At 42.3% G+C, this 23,559-nt stretch overlaps 1 protein-coding gene across 1 annotated transcript in view; it reads right to left on the bottom strand.

The window, feature by feature from the left end:
- The window catches only part of ADAMTS12 (ADAM metallopeptidase with thrombospondin type 1 motif 12), a 304,749-nt gene that overhangs the window by 277,114 nt on the left and 4,076 nt on the right, over positions 1-23,559 (bottom strand). The window contains exon 2 of the mRNA XM_055325268.1: positions 18,475-18,836. Coding sequence (XP_055181243.1) covers positions 18,475-18,836 — 362 coding nt within the window. The remainder of the gene's footprint in view (positions 1-18,474; positions 18,837-23,559) is intronic.

Genomic DNA, 23,559 nt, shown 5'->3' on the forward strand with positions numbered 1-23,559 from the left:
GGCTGGCTTAGTGCTTTAGTGCCTGCCTTCTGCCCAGGGCGTGATCCTGGAGTCCCAGGATCAAGTCCCTCATCGGGCTTCCTGTATGGAGCCTGCTTCTCCCTCTGCCTATGTCTCTGTTTCTCTCATGAATAAATAAATAAAATCTTTTTTTTAAACCCTCCCAAATCCCACACACATCATTGGGTCCTTCTTTTATACAGTTCTATAGCATTCATAGTGCCTACCAACACCTCTATTATATGCTTGCAGTTATCCATCTAATATCTAATCCCAACAGTGAGGCACAGTGACAGCATTCTTCTTACATAGTGGACACTTATTAACGGTAGCAGTCAGACGCTGGCATTTGCACTTCATCTAAGTACTTGCTGTGGAATATTACCAACGTGGACATTAACATAATGCATGGAGGACCTATGGGGAGCAGTCAAGGAGTCATTTATTATACCTAGCTGTCAAAACCATCTCCCCAAATGAAGCAAGCTACAGTCCCAGGAGGACTTGGAACGCAGATCATCTTCCTCCAAGCTCAGAGCTTAGTCCTACTGTGCCACCAAGGCTATAGCTCTGGTCTGGGAATTCTAATTTACATTCACAAGGTCTGTTCTCCACACAGATGCTGAAATTTTTAAAGTCTACACTTAAAATTTCCTTCCTACTTAAGACTGGATAATTAATTAGAAAGAGGAGATTATTACATACTATTCTAAATATTATTAATTATTAATAATATATACTATGTACATTATTATATATCATAATAATCAATTATCTAGATTAATAATAATCAATATCATTCAGCCTCAAAAGGAAAAATACAAATGGCCAACAACTATATGAACAACATCATTAGTCATCAGGGAAATCCAAATCAAAACCACAATGAGACATCACTTCATATCTGTTAAGATAGTATTATTTAAAAAATTAAAAGCTAACAATCATTGGGGAGGATGTGGAGAAATTGGAGCCCCCAAACATTGTTAGAGAGAGTATAAAATAGTACAGCTGCTTTGGAAAACAATTTAGAGGTTCCTAAAAAAATTTTAAGAATAGAACTACCATGTCATCTAGCAATCCTGCTTCTGGGTAAACATCCAACAGAATTGAAATCAGGATCTCAAAGAGCTATCTGCGCTCCCATGTCCATCGCAACGTTACTCACAAAAGCCAAAACATGGAAATAATCCAACATCCATCAATAAATAAATGGATAAAGAAAATGTGAAATACCACAGAATATTACAGAGCCTTAAAAAAGAAGGTAATTCTAACCATTTGTGACAACATGGATGGGGCTGGAAGACATTATGCTCAGCGATATAGTTCAGTCACAGAAGGACAAATGCTATAGGACTCCTCTTATAAGAAGCATCTAGGGGCATGTGGGTGGCTCGGTGGTTGAGTGTCTACCTTTGGCTCAGGTTGTGATCCTGGGGTCCTGGGATCGAGTCCTGCATCGGGCTCCCCGCAGGAGCCTGCTTCTCCCTCTGCCTGTGTCTCTGCCTCTCTCTGTGTGTCTCTCATGAATAAATAAATAAAATCCATTTTAAAAAGCCATCTAAAATAGTCAAAGGTGTAAAATGGATAACAGAGTGGTAGTTATCAGAGGATGGGGTAGAAGACATGGGGAATTGTTCAATAGGTATAAAGGTACAGTTCTATAAGGGGTGTTGGTTCACAGATATGCCGTACACACCATGTCTGTAGTTAATAATAACGTGTTGTATACTTAAAATGAAATGGGTAAATCTTATGTCAAGTGTCTTTACTACAATAAAAGAAATGAAAGAGGGCAGCCCGGGTGGCCCAGCGGTTTAGCGCCGCCTTCGGCCCAGGGCATGATCCTGGAGACTCAGGATCGAGTCCCACATCAGGCTCCCTGCATGGAGCCTGCTTCTCCCTCTGCCTGTGTCTCTGCCCCTCTCTCTCTCTCTGTATGTGTGTGTCTCATGAATAAATAAATAAAATCTTTAAAAAAAAAGAAATGAAAGAAAGAAAAGAGGACACAAGGAAATTTTTGGAGGTGGTAGGAAAGTTTATTACCTGGATTGTGGTAACGGTAACATGAGTATCTATGTATCTCCAAACTCACCAAACTGTATACATTAATTATGTATGGGTTTTTGCATCTCAAGTGTACCTCCATAAAACCTGAGGGGCTAGAAAAGGAAACTCTGGCACATGCTACAACATGGTTGAACCATGAAGGTACCACACTAATTGAAATCAGCCAGTCACAAAAGAACAAATACGGACGGTATGATTCCATTTATATAAGGTGCCTTGAGAGGTCACATTTATGGAGGCATAAAGTGAAATGGAGATTGCCAGGAGCTGGGGGGAAGAAGAGAATGGTGAGTTATTGTTTAGTGGGTACAGAATTTGGAAAGCTGAAAAAGTTCTGGAGCTGGATGGTGGTAATGGTTGCCCAAGAATGCAAATGTACTTCATGCCTCTGAACGTCACACTTTAAATGGTTAGTTTTTTTTTTAAAAGATTTTATTTATTTATTCATGATAGACACAGAGAGAGAGAGGCAGAGACACACAGGCAGAGGGAGAAGCAGGCTCCACACCCGGAGCCTGACACGGGTCTCGATCCCAGAACTCCAGGATCACGCCCTGGGACAAAGGCAGGCGCTAACCCGCTGAGCCACCCAGGGATCCCCTAAAATGGTTAGTTTTTGTTACATATACGTATATTGTCATGCACAAAAACAGTCTTTAATAATACCTCCTGAGGGCTATGCAGAGCAGTTGTTCTGAGAAGGTGAATTGGGAGGCTCTGGGAGGCAGAGGTTGCATCATAAACCTTCCGATTCTTTTAAATGTTGCAGCATGTTAATGTATTACCCACTTAAAAAACATTCTAAGTGGAGAGGAAAATCTAGGGTCCTCTCCTATGGTGCCTTGTGCCCTAGATTTTTTTCCCCCTGGATCCATAATGAAAGGTATAGATGGGCAGAGAGTAAAAACTTTAAACGACCAAACTTAAGGTAAAAATATATGTTTAAGAAAAAAGAAATAATTGAAAACATTAACTTATTTTGTCCAAAGACTAAATGATGAATGACAAAGTATATGTTAATTCTAGGGCACTGCAGATAAATGTGAACATGCAAAATTATTTACTTGAACACTGGAAAAGCCATTTTCTGGAGGACTGAATTTTCTAGTTTTCTGCAATTGTAACAGTAACAATAATAATAGTAACGATAATAGAAATGGCTATAATTTCTTGAACATTTACTCTGTGCAAGACAGTGTTACATAATCTATATTTCATTTAATCCTCACGGCCAACCAATAAAAAAGGTATTGTTAGATTAGCCGCATATTACAATCTCAGATAATTTGCCCAAAATTACAGAGGTAAAGACCAAAATCTATCTAACTCAAGAGCCCACCAGGCTCTAAATACTATATGCCTCTCATCGAGGTAACCTCGGGAAACCTCCAGGAAAAATAATCACAAGAAAAGCTCTCATATCAACATCCTCCTTCTCCTACCCATCCATTTCCAAGCACAGAAGATGTCAGCACCCACCCCCTGCACCACTCGGCCTAGAACACGATTTCTCACTCTCACATTTTGACATTTTAATTTTTCAGATTCAATTTTCAAGGAGAGGTTTTACTTAGCCATGTCATCATCACCACCAGCAGCAGCAGCACCATCATCATCATCCTGGTTTTGTACACGTTCTTACATGACAATCCAATGCCTTGGCCCCATGGGTCACGTGGTCAGAGTGCCTGAGTTTGATGAGATAGTAGAAACTTTTCACCCTTCGTTTCTCAGACCAGGAAGCTGAGACTGCAGGTGTGAAGGGACTTGCCTTAGCGCTCTTGCTAGCTAGGAGCAGTCAGACATAAAGCACAGGTCTCTGGACTCCAGGTCCATTGCTTTTAATTAATAAAACCCTATGTATCAGTAGACTAGCCAAGGGATTAGAATAAAAAGGAAGAAAAGCCTGTTTGTCAAACTTGCATCTCTCTATTAAGCCAGTTTAATGTATGGGATGCCTGGGTGGCTCAGCAGTTGAGGGGTCTGCCTTCAGCTCAGGGCGTGATCCTGGAGACCCAGGATCGAGTCCCACATCGGGCTCCCTGCATGGAGCCTGCTTCTCCCTCTGCCTGTGTCTCTGCCTCTCTGTGTGTGTGTCTCTCATGAATCAATAAATAAAATCTTTAAAAATAAGTAAATAAATAAATAAACAGTTTAACGTAAATAGAATTAACTAGTAAAAGAGCAAATCCTTTCCAGAGAAAGAATGTAAAACACTTATAGTGGATCTCAAATTATTTCCTGGTCAGTTGCCATGGCTCCTGCCATCACAACCTTCCAAAGAGTAAAGAATACTGGCTGGTTGCCTCCCATCCATCATCCAAGCTCAGATGTGTCCTCTGGTCCAAATGCAATTTCAAATGAATGAGGGTCAAGGAATTTTTTTTACACATTTAACCTATAATTATAACTGTGATTTCAGCCATTTCTTCTGCAACATAGCTTCAAAAAAAAAAAAAAACCCTCCCGAGGACTTATTCCCACACCTAACACATACACGCACACACGCACACACACACACAGGGTCAGCTCCTCTATCTCCAATAAACTCTAACATATCTGGATCTCTGCTGTGGACAGTCTATTTCCACTATTCTTTCTCTATGAAGCTACACAGAGATTGGGAAGGAGATAAATATCTTTTTAAGTTTATGTATTCATTTAAGTAATCTCTATACCCAACCTGGGGCTCAAACTCAAAACCCCAAAATTAGGAGCTGCATGCTCTTCCAGCTATGCCAGCCAGGTGACCCAAGATAAGATATATAACTGGGATGACTGGGTGGCTCATTTGGTTCAGCATTTGACTCTAGATTTTGGCTCAGGTTATGATCTCAGGGTGATGAGATCAAGGTCCTCCTCCGGATCCATGATGGGCATGGAGCCTGTTTAAGATTCTGTCTCCCCTTTCCCTCTGCACACCCCCTGGCTCGCTCTAGGCTGCGCCCTCGCTCTCTCTCGAAAAAAAGAAATATCACCCAGTGCTCATCCTGCCGCCACTGGGTGTTACGCTATATGTTGGCAAATTGAACTCCAATTAAAAAAATAATAATAAAATAAAATAAAATAAAATAATAAAGTCTGTAGGATGTGATGGTGTCCTGATAATGCTGATATGTGCTTCTCTCCCATATCTATCTCTCTTCTTGGCAGTGGTGACTACAATTTATAAAAGTGACCATTATTTACAAAACTGATCATTTTTTTATTTATTGACTTTTCTCTATTTTTTCTTTATTTTCATGGTACCTACTCTTGTCATTATTTTCCTACTTCTACCTTAATTTGGAATCATTTGTTATTTTTTTTCCTTCTTTGTATATTTTTTTATTGGAGTTCAATTTGCCAACATATAGTATAACACCCAGTGCTCATCCCGTCATTTGCTATTCTTACTCTAAATTCTTGATATGATAAGATATGTCATTCATTTTTTAAAATTTTTTCTTTTAAAATAAAAAAAAAAGGGCTCCTGGGTGGCTCAGTGGTTTGGTGCCTGCCTTTAGCCCAGGGCGTGATCCTGGAGTCCCAGGATTGAGTCCCACATTGAGCTCCCTGCATGGAGCCTGCTTCTGTCTCTGCCTCTCTCTGTGTCTCTCATGAATAAATAAATAAAATTAAAAAGAAAAGAAAAGAAAAAAAGAAATATAATTCAATATGATATGTGAGATACAATTAAATATAATTTAATTTAATATATACTATGTATTATATATAACTTACGTAAACTACATAAAGCAAATAATTCACAACTAATATATAATATATATTGTAAAATATAGAAAATATAAAATTATATAAGTTAAATAACTTACAGGTTATACAAGGCAATAAGCCTCGTTTTAGCTAACTGCTCAACTTCATGTGTTCCTGCTGCAGAACTGCTAAAAAACAAAACATAATAAGTAAAATACAGCAAGTGCACTGAAAGGGAAGGAAAGCCAAAGAAAAAGCCCAGAAAATTCACAAATTGTGGGGGGTGAGGATCAGTCATCAGAGATAAGCTGAGATTGTTGGAGGATCAGAAAAAGAAAAATCAATTGCAAACCTAAAAGAAGAATAAACAAAAAACCAAAATGGCAAGAAAGGAAGCCTGCTTGGAAGAAAGATGGAATATCTGATAATTCCAGTCAGGGACCATGGAAGTTGTGCATTTTTAAATTGTGTGAGTCATTCCTTAAAACCAAAGCAGAAATCAAGTGAGGAAAACATTTTCAGAGAAAAATGTCTATCAACGGGGTGGTGGTGGTGAGGGCAAGGCGGACTGGTGATGAAGGAAATCAGTGACATCAAATGGGACCACTTAGTATGAAAATGTATCATTCTGACAAATCTGTTTCTCAGAACAGCTTATTGCCCTCTCAGCCAATTTCACTGCTGAACCCTGATGGAATGTGTAAGTGGGAACGAGGCTGAGTTAGAGACAGTAGATCTGATATAGGATGCATTGGGGTATGAAAGCCACTATTTTATTTTATTTTACTTTATTGTATTTTATGAAAGAGAGAAAGAGAGAGGGCAGGGGCAGGTGGCAGAGGGAGAAGGAAAGAGAGAATCCCAAGTGTGGAGCCTGACTCTGGGGCTCTTTCTCACAACCCTGAGATCATGACCTGAGCCAAAATCAGGAGTGGGATGCTTAATGGACTGAGCCACCGAGGCCCCCCCACCAAGTCACTCTGTTTAAATCAAAGCCTGAAAGACCTCAAGGAGGGAAATAAGCAAATCCAACAACATACACCATTAGGAAATCTCAGAAGATCATATTTTTTAAAATGTATTTGTTTAGAGGAAGATTTTCAGTGCTTGACTATTTGAAAAGCCTTAAGAGCAAATAACCATGTATAATCAATGAAGAATGCAAACAGGACAACTGTGGCATTACCAAATGGTTTCTGGAGAAACAGAGAAACCTATGCACATCTTCTCTAAAACCCTAATGTATTTAGTCAAGGATGCAGAACTTAATGGAAGTAAGGTGGTCTGGCCCAGAAGCAGAGGCTGCATCTCCTATTCCTGGCGTCCGTGGGGTGCACAGTGATAAGTGGCCCTCTCTGCACAGTGTCCTCCTAGAACTGAGAGGAAAGCCTTGCTTTGCCTTTTATTCCTAGACTTTCCTAAACATCTTGGAAGAGTCCACACTTACAATCTCTTAAGGGAATATTTATAAACATCAAGGTTTCTTCGTTCTTAACCCAAACTTAGCAACAGCAAGGCTCCATCCCTTTGGGAGTAGGAATGAAAGTCTAAACATTATCAGTTGTTAATGTCTGTCCTAGTCTTTGGAGGGCCAGGAAAGCCTATCTGTTCTCAACAACTTAGATGAAGACACCAAAACAAAAAATTATTGCTTAGCATACTCACCGGAGATAAGACTAACGAACATAAGAACAACTGGAATTTGTCTTGGTAAGAGCTGTCTAAGCCAAGGACAAGAGTTCTAACATAATAAAACACCACGGAGGACAGAAGAGCAGCAAAGGATGACAGTGAGTACATCTGGCCACCATAACCCATCTTATTTGGCTCCCAAGGTCTCATGTACCAAAGTCTTTTTTTGAATCAGCTCTTCCACTCTTCTATCCATCAACATTGATTAGAACAGCAGCATCCCTCCTACTGTTTATCATTAGGCATTTAGACCAACAATTTGCCAAAAGGAAGCAATATATAAAAGGGAGAACTCAAACAGAGAACTGGTATCCCTGGGTTTGGTGGGCCAATGCCTGTCAAATTTTAATAGACATACAAATTACCTAGGAATTTTGTTAAAATGTGGATTCTGATTCAGCAAATCAGGGTAGGATCTGAAGATCTGCATTACTAACAAGCTCCCAGGTGATGCTCATGCTGATGTGCCGTGGGCCACACATTTAGTAACAAGGATCCAATCCACTCAAATGACAGACCCAAAAAGACAAAAGATCTCAACTAAGGTCACATCATTGGTTAAGTACTAAACTAAGACTTGAGCCCAGTTCCTCTGACTCCCAAATCCAGTGGGATTACTCTGTATGAAAAATATGCCAAGTCTCCACAGACCTCGCTATAATCTCTCTCTGACATAGGTTGTTTGGTCAAAAACAAATCAGTTATGTCACACTGATAGATCATCTCCAACAACCAAGCAGAACATTTCTTTAAGTCACAAAACCTAAAAGCCAGGCCTCCTGTTTTCTCATCTTCCAAAATTCTTATTAATATCTGTTAATCAATGGAGACATTTTTGAAAGGAACTAAAGCTTGCTGAAAGCTAATATTTAGGTTCCCTTGGATGTGCAATTCATACTGGATCAAAAAGAAGAGAAATGTTAATATTTGAATATCAAGTAGGAAAATCTGGACATCTCATCTTCAGTCTCTGTAATGAAAACAGAAATGAGATGCAAAACAAAGTCTTCAGAGAAGAGATATATGGGGGACAGAAGTAACACATCTCTAGGTGCATTTGTGTGGATTCATAAGCCAAGTAATCAACCCAGTAACAAACAGAGCATCTGGCCTCTCATCTCCCATAAGATGAGGGTCATTCCTTCTGCTGACCTGTACTTGGTTCATAGAGAAGGCCCCGGATTCAAGACCTAGCAAAGGAAAGAATGTTGCTGTTTTAAATACAGTTTCTTCAGTTTTCTCTCTCATTTCCAATCCATCATGCTGGGAACTCACAAGACAGACTGGATGAACTGAAAAGGAAGCAGAAAGATGGCAAAGAAGGAGGAGGGAAAAAGCAACACTCATATTTATGAGCCTGTAACACAAAGCACCTATAGTTGAGGAGAGGAATCTCCCGCCAGCCAGAGGCTCTGTTCCAAGGTCTCACGTCAAAGTAAGCATGGGTCTGACCAAGCAACCCCAAAGGTCAGGGATCACAGGGAGTTCCTCAGCCTGGGAGCAGAGTTAGGGGATACACAGAGCATTTCTTTCCATCCCTCCTGGCGAGGAACAACAAACACTGAGACACAGGCATCCCACAACTCAAATGACTATTTTCTGCAAACGAGCCACGAAGTTCCAGATCAGGAAGTAAGGCAAGAAGCCATGCTGGGAAAGTTTTCCCACACAGTTCTGCCAATGCATTTCATTCCTTGGCTACATCACCCCAGGCTTCAGCCGGAGTTCAAGAACAAGAGGGCAGAAATGGTTACATTCTTTGATTCTATGGAAAAGAACCCACACAACTTTCCATCTGGGCCAAGAACTGAACTGCACTTGAGAGGGTAATGTGCCATGAAGCACTCCTCTCTCCTCTCTCAATGTAGGCGCCATCATAGAGCATAGAGTTTTAAATGCCACTAATCTCATTTTTAGCATTTGCACAGAAAAACACAGAAAACACTCAATTCTTGTATTTTTAGAAATTAGAACCTAACAAAGTTTAAAGAGTTAAAATGATATAACAGCATATCCTGGCAAAAACTGAGATCTTGCTAGTTGGAGGCTGGAAGACCACACCAAGGCCTCATACTGTCCTGCATCCTGAGATTAAATTTCTTTTTCAAACATACTTTCCATTTGTTCTGATGACAAAAATTAAAACTCTCTTCACCTCAATGTAAAGATGTCTAAACAAGGAAACAGAGGGATGCCTTCAAACATGGTTATTGGGTAGAAATGGTTTTCTCTGCACATCTCAGTAGGATCTGAGCATTTATGTAACTGGCTCTTCTTGAGAAAGCCTCCTCCCTTGTTCCAGCCCAAGCAGTTGTTCATTGGAGATCAGAAGCAAAGAGCCTATTAGTTTCAGGAAATAGGCACAGACTGGTTCTTCACCTTGAATTGAAGAAGAGATTGGGAAAAGTATTGACCAAGACTCTCAAGAGCTCAACGTAGAAGGATCCGTTATTAATGCAAATACACACCCCACTTCTCCATACTGCTGTATGAAACTGAGTAGCTCAAGCTTTGAGAAACATGCTAATAATGGATGACTGTGTCTTCATGTGGCTGTTACCTGGGGGCCACAGAGCGAGCCCAAATCCTATGAGTAAGGGACTCCGTGATTATTGTAGTAGCACACATTCGTGCAGACTGCAAGAAGCTGTACAAGGGAGACAGATGACATTTTAAATGGTGTCCCTTTCAGACAGATAAAGTTTAAAAGGCACCCATCTAAGTAGACAAATTACAAAAAGATGCTTCACTTTGGGTAATGGGATTATAAAAGCCCCTTTTTCCTCCTGAAGCTAGGATTTGGTTCAGTTGGCAGAGCCTGAGCTGGATTCCAGCCCCTTGACCGGGTATTTTTGTGGAGTTGGCAAAGCACAAACTGCCCTGTGCAGCCCAGTTGCTTTAGGTTGGGGTTACCCCTCAGATGCATAGATATTCCTCGCAAGAAACACCTGAAAGAAGACTAGAAACAAAGATGGGCCTGAGTGTGGGGTGGGGAAATTTTCTTCCTTTCTCAGAGGCCTCGTGACTGGGCCCAGGACTCAGTAGAGAATTATGTTTCAGTGCACCCCTTAGCAGGGAGATGACCAGTGGGGAGATCCTTGCTATAGATCCAAAGGCCAGGTGCTTGGAGTCCCTCTTGGAGCTCAGCCTAGACTCAGCACAGCCAAGGTAAAGAGAAGTTTCAGGTGATTATGTGTATTGTACCTTCCTTCTTTTGTATGCAAACTTTCTAAAAAGTCTGACTGAAAATTACAGTTTGGAATCTGATGTGCTTTGCAGAACTAAGAAAAGGCCTGACCCAGGCTGAGAAGAGATCAGCAAAGTTAATAGCAGTGTCCCCTTCCCAAAGTCAACAGGATGATAGCAGTCACAGTGTTCTTAGAGTGATGAACCCAGAAGGGCCACATTGCAGAGCAACATCACACTGCCATGGTGAGGAGCTAGTGCCCTGGGAACCCACCAGAAGGGATTCAGGGACCATTTAAGCGGACTGCATTCTAGAAGTCAATAGGTGGCATTTGAGCCATTGTTTGGGTGGTTGAGGAAACATAATATTGTGAACCCCCAGCCTGGGAAGTTCTAGGGGAACATAGGGCAGTAAAAGGCTAAATGCCGAAATAAAACATCCATCCCTTCAACCACTATTTATTGAAGGTTTACTAAGGAACAGAGCTAAACCTGATGAACAAGATGGGGTGAGGGAAAGAAAAGTTAGGCAAAAAAGAAAAGAAAATATCAGGTATTGTTGGTTATTTTAAAAAATAATATAGACAATGTGATGGAACACTGGAGGCATCTACTTTAGATTGGTCAGGAAAGATGATAAGTGAGATCTGAGAGATGAGAAGCAGCAGTTAGTAGAAATTTGAGGGAAGAGTGTTCAAGGCAGAGGGAACACGAATGCAAAGGCGATGAGGCCAGAATGTGCTTGATACATTTGGAAAACAGAGAGGTCAGTGTGATAGAGTATGAAGCAGGAGGGCAAGGTGATGGGGAAGGAGGGCAGAGAGGTGGGCAGTGAGCAGGGCAGGGTAGTGAGTCTGGAAGCCAGGACAAGACACTTGGATTTTATCCTACTGCGATGGGAAATAAGTAGAGATTTTAAGCAGCAGAGTGCACTGCTCTCTAAATGTGTTTAAAAGTCCAGTCTGGCCACTGTGAGAAAAGGCTTGCAGGGAATTAACACAGGAAGTGGAGGACACCCAGGAGGTCAATGTCATGGTCCAGAAGAGGCAGGATAGTGACTAGAACTAGGGCAGAGTTTCTCAACCTCGAAACTGTTGACATTTTGTACCATATAATATTTTGCTGTGGAGGTCCGTTCTGTGCACTGTAGAAAGTTTCCAACATCGTTGGCCTCTACTCACTGGAAGCCAGAAGCAATCTCCCCTTCCCCAGTTGTGACAACCAAAAATATCTCCAGACATTACCAAATATCCCCTATAGGTCAAAACTACCATTGTTGAGAAAGACCGGACTAGGGTGTCAGATTTGGAAGTGACAAGAGTGGTAGATTCTGCACATATTTTGATGGAAGAACTGACAAGATTTGTTGATAAGAATACATACAGAGTGTGAGAGAAAGAGATGAGTCAATGATAGGATAATTCCATGGGTTTTGGCCTCGGCAACTGGAAGAATGGAGTTGACATGTAGAATGATGGGAAAGACAGCAGAAGGAGGGAATCAAGAGTATTGCTTTGAACATGTCAAATTTGAGATTCTTATTAGGCATACATGTGGAAATGACAAAGAGCTGGAGTTCCAGGGGACTATCAGAATTAGATACTACATTTAGTTGTTACTCACATACTTATACAGAGACAGAGGCAGATGATATAAATGATAGGCAGATGATAGATAGATAATAGACCAATAGATAGACACAAAAGACAGATAATTATACAAATTGATGATTAGATAGATGATAGATAATAAGGACAGATGATGAGTGAACAGATGGATGGATGGACACACAGGCTGACAGATAAGTAGACAGCATTTGGGACTGATCAGGATCACCTAATAAGAGGGTGAAGTTAAAGAAGAAGGATCCATAAAGCCCCAGGACACTCTAATAATTAAAGATATGGAAAGGAGCAAAGGATGCTGACATAGAACTCTCAGAGTGGCAGGTAAGAGTAAAATCATGATAATTGTGGTGTCACTTAAACCAAGAGACAAAACTACTTTAAAAAAGGAATTGTGCCACATGGTGCTGAAACACAAGTACAAGGAAACCAGAGAGGCACCCCCTGGCAACACGAACTTCACTGACGCCTTGACAAGAGCAGTTTTAATGAGGTGTCCCAACAATGTGAGTAAAGAGATTCAGCTACTCCTACTAAACCAATAAGAGAACTAGATACTTTTCTAAAGTATTTGAAGCCGTTATCTACAACAGTGTGAGATAAGCAGGGCTGACTAATGGGATTATCCATCTCTTTCATGTAGGAACAGTATAACAGTATGTAAGGGGCATGTAAGGGTTAAAGCAGTCACTGAAATGAAGGTTCTTGCTACAACTTTTGAGACAGCTTGCACACTTAAAAATCTATAAGAAGGGGAAAAGGCACTGGAATTCTTCAGACCAAAAAGAAATAATAAATCATACTAATGAGGCATAAAAATGTAGGTTACATCAGAGCAGACTCTACTCCAAGCCTGCTCTGAATCACTAAGCTAAGTCTCACCTAAGAATAAAATGCAGCCATGCCACTGGGCCCCATCTTTCAGCAGCGGGGGAGACAGAAGAAATTGCTATCATTCTACCAGACTAATTTAGAATCAGAACACTCTCCAAAACAGAATACTTCAAGAATAAATATGAGTGAACAAACCAAGCAAACAAATTTGCAAAAATGGTTTCACTAATTTTTCCCCAAATAAATTATCTGACTCATAAAAGTAAATTAAAAAAAAATACAAGGCAATTATTGAGTTCATTTCATAGCCTCATTCTCGAATCACACTAACGACTTGATAGGTGGGAGGGCCTGCGGGCCCACAAGAATAGCCCACCTAATGGGTGATACATACAAAGATAAAGACTGGGAGAATTTCTGGTGAGAAATGCCATCAGAGTGAGAATTCTTCCCAAGGATCTATAGAATTCTCACCTTGGGAAGGAGGGAAAACCAAGCATCATGGACCTTTCAGTCCCATCAGTCAACCTGGATAGGTCTCATGGGAAGAAATGGGAGAGACCTACCATGTTCATGAATTGGACTAAACAAACGTCAATTCTCCAAATTTATATATAGGCTTAATAAAATTCCTACCAAAATCTCAGCAAATTTTTGTGGTCAGATTATTCTAAAACTTATATGGAAAGGCAAAGGAACTAGAATTACTAAAACAATTTTGAAAAACATAAAATGGTAGGAATCAGTCTACTTGATTTCCACACTAATTATATAGCTATAGTAATAAAGATTCTACTAGTGGAATAGAACATAAAACTCAGAAACAGACTCACAAAAATACGTCTAAGTGATTTATGACAAGTATAGAAGCAATTCAATGGAAGGAATTTTTTAAAAAATTTAAAAATTTTTTAAAAAAAATGGTGCTGGAACAACTGGACATCCATAGGCAACAAGAAAAAAAGAGAGAGTTCAAATGAACCTCTACCTAGGCCTCATATCTTACACAAAAATTAATTCAAAACGGATCATTACTTAAACATAAAACATACACAGAAGGAGGGGCTGAGGGCAGGAAGGAAATGGGTGTGTCTATAAAAGATCAGCTTGAGGGATCCCTGGGTGGCGCAGCGGTTTGGCGCCTGCCTTTGGTCCAGGGCGCGATCCTGGAGACCCGGGATCAAATCCCATGTCAGGTTCCCGGTGCATGCAGCCTGCTTCTCCCTCTGCCTGTGTCTCTGTCTCTGTCTCTCTCTCTCTCTCTCTCTCTCTCTGTGACTATCATAAATAAATAAAAATTTAAAAAAAAAAAAGATCAGCATGATGAGGCACCTGAGTGGCTCAGTGGCCTTTGGCTCAGGTCATGATCCCGGGGTCCTGGGATCGAGTCGGGTATCAGGCTCCCTCCAGGGAGAGAGGCTTCTTCCTCTGCCTATGTCTCAGCCTCTCTTTGTGTCATTTATTCATAATAAAATATTTTAAAAAAATAAAAATAAAAGGTCAGCGCGAGGAATTGTTTGTCATGGAAATGTGGAGCATCTTGACTATATCAATGTCAAAATGTTGGCTATGATATTGTACAGTAATTTTGCAAGATGTTACCATTGGGGAAGACTGAGTCAAGGGTACATGGGATCTCTCAGTACTAGTTCTTATAACTGCATATGAAACCACAACTATCTTAAAATCAAGCATTAAACTGAAAAATAAAACTGAAAATAACACCTCTTTGAAGATTTTAATCCAGACTTGAGCTCAAAACAATAAAGAAAATCTCAATGTGCCAAAAGGGAAAAGGAAAGAGAGGTGAGTAGGAGTTGAAGCAGAGTGGCCCTCAAGAGAGAGTGCCATGACCAACTAGCGAGCTATTCAGATTAGGGTTCAGGATCTAATTCCCTGGTACGGGCTGGAATCGAGGCTAGGGTTTAAGATAGAACCAAAAACCATATTCACTGTAATAAAGCCTGAGCTGAGAAATACTGTCCCTGACTATGAATAAGAACTTAAAATTTTTATTAAAATAATAAACAGCAAAATATTTACTAATTTAAGCATACAGTCCAGGCAATGGGAACCTAGACCAAGCCATCAGTGTTAATGCAGTACCCATGAAGGGTGAACCCCAATCCTATATCATGCCTAAGCGTGGAGTGTAACAGTTTGCAGAAATCTCAGATAAATAGTAACAACAAACTAACCTCAGACAAATCGTTGTAGGGCCCCTGATAATAGCAAATCCAAAAATCACCCCACGAGGATTCTCACAGGTAATGACTCCCACTGAGGATGATTAAACAACACAGTCTCTCCATCAAAGAACTTAGAATAGAACTAAGTTCCCAATCAACTAAACTGTTCAAAAGAAACAAATTCCATAACTTCAAGGTTATAAAGACTTGAAGGGAGAAAGAGATGAGAATGGTAAAGACAACAGAGGGAGAGCTGCTGGGCTGGGACACGGTTGACTCAGTCAAGAGTAGGGTCTAAGAGGATGGGGACCAGAGCCATGTGGAAGGTATTAAAAGGAGGAAGGAGGTCACCCCACGCCCTGTCATGAGTGACCTTTCTTCAGTTTGCAACCATCTGAGCCTGCTCCAAGGGAAGCTAAGTGGGCCTTAAATTATAGACAACTCCAAGAGAACACAGCCTCCAACATTAGGTTGACTACATCTAAAGCAAAGAATATGCCAGCCCTGAGCCAGAGAAAGGAGGAGCAGATGTCCTGCTCCACATGAAAATGCTTCCTCCCTCAGAAAGCCTTCCCGAATGCCATCTCTGTCCTTACGGGCGGCGGGGGGGGGGGGGGGGGGGGACATCCTGTGAATTTGAGTGTGGGGTCATGTTTGGGTGAGAGGGAAAATAAATATCCCAGAAGTCAGATCCCAGATTAGTGATTAGGAGAAATCAGACACAAATCCCACCACTACCCTTTTGATGAGGAGACTGGTGATTATGGCAAATGAACTTGAAGCCAGCCAGCCTGAACGCTCACAGAAGGGAAAGAAACTCATTTGGATTTTAGTGCCTATTTTATAACTGTCCATTAGCCATTCAATTCTGTATGAAAGACTCCAAAATAATTCCAGTAGATTGGTTCCTTTTTTTAAAAAAGATTTTATTTATTTATTCATGAGAGACACAGAGAGAGGCAGAGACACAGGCAGAGGGAGAAGCAGGCTCCATGCAGGGAGCCCAATGTGGGACTAGATCCCAGGACTCCAGGACCACGCCCTGGGTCGAAGGCAGGCACTAAACCGCTGAGCCATCCAGGGATCCCCTAGATTGGTTCTTCTGGCAGAATCATTCAGCAATTTGAATCTAGAATTTTCCATCATCTTAGCTACATTAGTCCAAGATTAATCATTAGTTAATATTTGCCTCTTTGTACAAATGGGCCATACAGTCCTGATCTCAACTACTCAGTTCTGCTATTGTAGTTGGAAAGCAGCCTTAGATAATCTAAACACATGGGCTTATCTGTGTTCCAATAAAACTTCATTTACAAACCCTGGCCTCAATTCCACTAACTGCAGTTAGTATGAAACAGGAATTGGAATCTGAAAATGCCCACATGATAGTCAGGACTGCTCCCCGGGGCCATTTGAAATGGAAAAGTTCCCAATATTCTGTGCCCAACCCTGGAAAAATGCTAAACAGTGTGCAAGCTCCCTTAGAAAGCACAAGATGAAAAGGGGGCAATTGAGAGCAGTGGTTCTCAACTCTGGCTACACGCTGGAGTTATTGGGGGAGAGCTGCTACTTTAGAGTAATATTGGCTAATGATGCTAATTAATACCCACTTATGCTAATCTATTAGCTGGCAACACCTACCTCACATTAGAATTTCCCAAGGAGCTTTAAATAATCACTGATGTCTAAGCTCCACCCTCAGACCGGTTAAATCAGAATATCTGGAAGGACGGGTGGGGGGAATGGACACTTTTTAAAAGCCCCCCAGTGGATCCTAATGTTCAACCGGAGTTATGAATGACTGCTCTACTCCAGTGCTTCTTAAACTTCAGTGAGCATCAGAATCTCCTGGAGGGCTTATTAAAATAAGGGCTTCAAATAGATAGCAGAGACAGAAAGTAGATTAGTGGTTTCCCAAAACTAGGGGAGATGAAGGAATCAGAGGGCGACTGGTAAAAGGTAGAGAAACTCGGGCTCAAATTAACCGGTGCAATAAAGTTATTCAACATCTCCAAGCTTCATCACCTACTAAAAAGTAACCAAGATGGGGACCTGGGGGCAGAAGAGGACAATGTACATAAACCACCTCATAAACCACACATTCCAGTACCTGGCATATTGGAAACATTGAAAAAAATGATAATAGCAGTCAATATCCATGGAGTGTATATTATTCCTAAGCACTCTTCTAAGGTGTTTATATATGTCAATTCATTTAATTCTTACAATAGGGCAGCCCGGGTGGCCCAGAGGTTTAGCACCGCCTTCAGCCCAGGGCCTGATCCTGGGGTCCTGGGATGGAGTCCCGCGTCGGGCTCCCTGCATGGAGCCTGCTTCTCCCTCTGCCTGTGTCTGCCTCTCTCTCTCTCTCTCTCTCTGTCTCTCATGAATAAATAAAATCTTTAAAAAAAATTCTCACAATAGCTTATTACAGGGATTGGCATTTGTTTTTTTCCAGTGGAAGCCAGATAGCAATTTGGGGGCCTCATGGGCCATACAGTCCTGATGTCAACTACTCAGCTCCGCTGTTGTGGTTGGAAAGCAGCTTTAGAGAATGTGAACACGTGGGCTTATCCGTGTTCCAATAAAACTTCATTTACAAAACCAAGAGGCAGTCGGATTCGGTCTGCGGCCTGTCCTTCGCCAAGCCCTGCTCGAGGAGGTGGGTTTGCCGGATGAGGACAAAGGCACGAAGGGATAAACCGGCAGCCTACGTTCCCTACGAAGGATGACCACGAAGTCCACACCGTCAAGGACGATACGGCCGCAGCTGCTACCACCCCCATCACTACTAGTGAGCCTCGCCCTTCAGCCCACATCCAGGCTTTCCTAATCCAAGAGCAGCTGGCCAGCCAGCCGGGCGCGATACCCTCTGAGCGGCCTCCGGGGTTGAAGCCCCAACTGCATCCAACCCTCCCTTCCCGCCGTGTGGCTCCTGGTTGAGTGTCCCCTGCTCGGGGTGGGGGGCCCCCAGCGCCCTTACTCTTCACGCCTCCCAGATTGCTCCGTTGGACTCGTATGCAGGGCTCCCCAGGCCACGTGGCAGCCGGGACCGTGCGCATCACAAGCGTTCGACTGGTGTGCACTGAATGTGTGGGTGAACCCACTGGTCCTCGGGGTGCAGGCCGAGGGGACAGGAGCCTGGGGCAGGGAAGGAGGGGACGGACGCGGGCACTCACCAGTCCCTGGCAGGCGCTGAGTGCGGCAGTCCCCATCCTGGTGCCCTGTTGCAGAACCGTGCCCGTCAGGTGGCAGGGGGGCGCCGAGGAAGCCACCATCTCCACGTGGGACAGGTTCCCGTGTCTCCTCTCCAAGATATAGCTTTCGGAAAGAAATCCCTGAGTGACCGACAAGTTAAAGAACAGGTCCTTGTCCTCATGTGAAATCCTGTAATAGGCCCGATCCTCCGGGCCAGCCAAATCTCTCCTCCTCCGGTTGCTGGTGATGGGAGGGTGCAAGCCATAGGACAGAAACCGCCCGCTGGCGTCTACCCGGACAGGGGCCACCACGTGGTATTCAGGCAGGGCCTTGATGAAATGCTCTGAAAGAAAAGGAGACAAAGAATAAAACCGAGGGCTGCCGGGGTGGCTCAGTCAGTTAAGCATCTGTATTTGGCCCAGGTCCTGATCCCGGGGTCATGGGATCGAATTCTGCATCAGGTTGCCTTCTTTTCCCTCTCCCTCTGCCATTCCCCCCGGCTTGGGCTCTCTGGTTCCATCTCTCTGTCAAAAAATAAAATAAATAATAAATTTTTAAAAAAATATTTTAAAAAATTTATTATTTAATAAGTAATAAAATAATAAATTTTTTTTAAAATCTTAAAAAAGACTGATGAGCACTGGGTGTTATGCTATACACTGGCAAGTCAAACTCCAATAAAATAAATAAATAAATAAATAAATAAATAAATAATAAATAAATATTGAAAATTTAAATAAATAAATAAATGAAAAAACTGAGAGAACTTTCTGCTGAGTCTATGGCAAGGTAAACGCTCTGCCATTTGGAACTTAGACGTTAGCTTGTTGATTGCAAAATACTGCTAATGACCCGATGTTTCCAGGTCCTGTCCACTGGACAAGCACTGTCCCTATAAATTCCCTGAACAACTCAAATCGACTCGGGGGGGCCCCCCCGGGGTGACCCGTGGCAGCCTGGGCCGACCCAGGGGCAGCGCTCCGATGGCAGATGCTTCAGCAGAGAGGAATTAAGCCGAGAATTCAATGACGAGGCGTACTGTTAGGAAGGGGCAAGGTCAGCACGAGGAATGTTTCAAGTCCTGAGTTCGTTAATACAGATCACAGAGCTTCACTGTGTATCGTAAGGAGCTTAAGCGTCTCAGGAACTTTCCATTAACTTGGGTTCGAGAAAAATGCGAAGCAGCCCACCGGTGGGGTCCACTCTGAGAGGCCCACACCGGCCACAGATCGGTGCTCCATAGCATGGGCAGGGCGCCTAAGGACACGTGGGTGTTCCTTTTTGTTTTTGCAAAATATACAAAATAAAAATGGGAAGATGAAACCAGCCACTCTGAAAATGCAAGACGGGAACACCTGTCCCTTCCACACACGAGAACACACGGACCTTTGGCTTGCTCGTGTTTAAATCCCCAGCACTTCCTCCGCATCCCTATGTCTGAGGATAACGAGGAATCTAACTGGCAGGGCCTGATCATCACCCAGGATTACAGCCTTCTTCAGGCAAACCAGTAGCCACTTAGAAAAATGACTAATCTTTTGGGGATCCCTGGGTGGCTCAGCAGTTTAGTGCTGCCTTCAGCCCAGGGCATGATCCTGGAGACCCGGGATCGAGTCCTGTGTCGGGCTCCCTGCATGAAGCCTGCTTCTCCCTCTGCCCCCCTTCCCTCTCTCTCTCTCTCTCTCTCTCTGTCTCTCATGAATAAATAAATAAAATCTTAAAAAAATAATAATATTTTGCTTTACAGAAAAAAAAGGAAAGAAAAAAAGAAAAGGAGGAAGGGATGAAGCGAGGAAGAGAAAGAAAAACAAATTCCACTTGCTGCCTCCCAGATGTATTCCTTGCACTTTACATTGCTTTGTTCATGTTACTCCCCAACTACTGTGTCTTTTGCACTCTCTACTGATAATCCTGTTTATTCCCACTTATGTTTAGAAGTTCCCAATGCTAGTCCCCCTTCTTCTTTCTCCTAATGTCCTTGGTTGAAGTCCTCTCTCCCTCCTCTGCACCCCCAGGTCCTTACTTTCCATACCTCCCAGAACAGCCTCATTTTACAAAGCCTTTTGTTCATCAGACTTTATTCCTTAAACTTTTGGAGGTCAGAATCTTGCACGTCGCAGGTGTCTGGCTCATAACGTGTTGCCGTATCAGTGAGCAGGTTTGTAGCTGGTTAATTAAAAGAACTGGACCTAATGGGGTACATTTATAAAATGGCCTCCTTTCCCAGACAACCACCTTCCAGCATTTTTAGGAAATTGTTCATTTCTGCCTTGGATGAAATACAGGGCAGAGCACAGAGTTTTTACTCTTAGGTACTAATAAATAGTCTCTATATTTTAGATGTTTACATCTACATTTTTTAAAAAAAATCCAGAACCATTGTTTCTAATTGCAACCATTAGGAGCAACAGATCACATAGCAACATAGGCAAATCTTTAAAAACAATATTCAGTGAAAAATAAGATACAAGTTAATACAGAGCCACTGACATCAATGGAAAATACACAAAAACAATACTACAAAGTCGGCCAGAACATATGCAAACAAAAAATACATATGGAACCCATTAAAATGGTTTTCCATGAGGAAGAATGAGAATAGGGACAAAAATGTGTAAAAAAATAAAGGGGTTTTGTACAAATCAATGATGCTAGTGTGCCATGACTGAGTCACACTGACTCAGTCCTCTATACTGCCTTCTCTCCATGGAATATCTGGACATATTTAGTATCAGAGTTTCACTGACCTTCCAGGTTCAGAGCTTAGGAGAGGCAAGGCCAGGGTGGGTGGAACAAGGGTGGATACAGTTGGCTTCCCTTCTATTCTTCTCAGCTTCTCTTTTCTTCTTCTACTCACAGTGATGTCTCTGGCTTCTCCAGGGTTAGAAGTAGATGGAAATTAGGGGCAGAAAAAGTCTAACTCAACAGTGCATAAGCCATCATCTTGAGGTGGGCCCAGCTGTGTGTGGTCACTGCCCAGAGGAAATGCTCCTCTGGGCCTATCTCTGAAGATGCATCTCAAAGAATTAAACAAGAGTCTTGGGGATCCCTGGGTGGCGCAGGGATCCCTGGGTGGCGCAGCGGTTTGGCGCCTGCCTTTGGCCCAGGGCGCGATCCTGGAGACCCGGGATCGAATCCCACATCGGGCTCCCGGTGCATGGAGCCTGCTTCTCCCCGTGCCTATGTCTCTGCCTCTCTCTCTCTCTCTCTCTGATGACTATCATAAATAAATAAATTAAAAAAAAAATAAAAAAAATAAACAAGAGTCTTGAAAATATAAAATGAAAGATAAAGCTTGCCTAGGTTCCAGGACCTACTCCTCAAAGAATAAAAGAGCAAACAAATTTAGGGCTCTTGACCCAGTTGCTTTCAATCTCGTGCGTTTTGAAGAAAGCCAGCATAAGTTGGCTATACAATAATCTAATGATAGTAACCAGAGAAGCCACTTAACGAGCACTTGCTATGAGCCAGGTACCGTAAGTCTCTTCTCCTTCAGTACTTAACAATCTGTGACACAGATTCAGTAAATTCCCAGTTCATAGATAAAGAAACTGAGCCTAAGAGGGGTCACAGAGCCAATACGCAACATTACTTATTACTGAAATCTCATGCTTCCTCTTTCAAAATCATGTTCTTAGCCACTGCACTTCATGTACATAAGCAGTTGCACTTGGGAGAGAGTTGAAGGGCAGAATAGTAGAGTATAAGTGATACTACTGCTCCTGGCGATATGATTGGACAAGAAGAGGAGGGCTTGACTTCTTTAAGAGGCCTCAATATGGGATCTCTGGGTGGCTCAATGGTTTAGTACCTGCCTTTGGCCCAGGGCATGATCCTGGAGTCCTGGGATCGAGTCCTGCATCAGGCTTCCTACATGGAGGTTGCTTCTCTCTCTCTCTCTCTCTGTCTCTCATGAATAAATAAACAAAATCTTAAAAAAAAAAAGAGGCCTCAATATGCTCAGCAGTACAGGGAGATAGATAACAATGGCCCGTTTATCCAGTAGAGTAACAAGAGATAAGACTAGATTTTCTTCTTGAGTTTATTGTAAATGAAGCAGCTAAGCCATGTCAGCCGGTAGGTGTGGATAGAAATAGGAGTGTGACTTATACTGGTGGCCTACCCCTAGTTGCCTTGTCTATACAAGGGCATCAAAATATGAGTATTTACCTCATAGGGTGGCTATGAGGAGCTGGTGTATTAATACATGTAATGAATGTAGAACAGTGCTACATTTTTTACAGTGGCTATAATTAGTATTAAAGATAGAGAGTTGGCCACCAAGGATCATTGTGGTCATAAATAGATATAACCTCCAAGCAGAGACAGGGAAAAGCCCATGCCCACCTTGGCTTCCTCTCAGTAGGTATTTTGTTTGGAAGAGGAGGCAGCTATAACCTTGGCCAGGAGAAAGCAGAGCCCAGAGGGGATATGACAGGAATGGAGAAAAAAACATGTCAGGAAATAGTAACAAGCCCTCATTTTTTTTACCTCAATTTTTACCATTGCTACAGTTAAGCACAGCATTCGGAGTATACCAACCTGGTCTCTTGCCGTATCCTTATGGTTCTCTGGGACAGATATTACTAACATAGCCCCTCATATCTCATTAGCCCTCATTCCCACCACTGCAAAAAGACAATGGAGAGGGGTGAGGATTCGTTCCAGGGTGACCTGACCCCAGAGCCCTAACCGTGCTGCCCTTGCTGCTTCTCAAGGGTCTGCCACTGAGAACCAGATGTCAAGATGGGGCATCAACAAGGCTGTGGTTGTTGGAACTGAGACACACTGTAATCACATCACAGTCTGCAGCTTTACGGAAATACATTATCAGCCCTGAGCACCTCGCTTTACCTTACCTAAAATTAGACTCGAAACCCTCAGTCACAAGCATTGATGATACTTCATGCGAAACTCTGTGCGAAGCCTACTGGCACAAGTGCTTTTAGAAATACATACCACCAAGTGATCTTTAACCTGCTTACGAAGAAAGGAGACCAGTGAGAGAATATTTATCTGCCAGATTTTATAGTTTTGGTAAAATCTATACTTAACTCTTTATACTG

This window comes from Nyctereutes procyonoides, unplaced genomic scaffold (genome assembly GCF_905146905.1).
Source record: "Nyctereutes procyonoides isolate TBG_1078 unplaced genomic scaffold, NYPRO_anot_genome, whole genome shotgun sequence".
In the NCBI taxonomy this organism is placed as follows: Eukaryota; Metazoa; Chordata; class Mammalia; order Carnivora; family Canidae; genus Nyctereutes; species Nyctereutes procyonoides.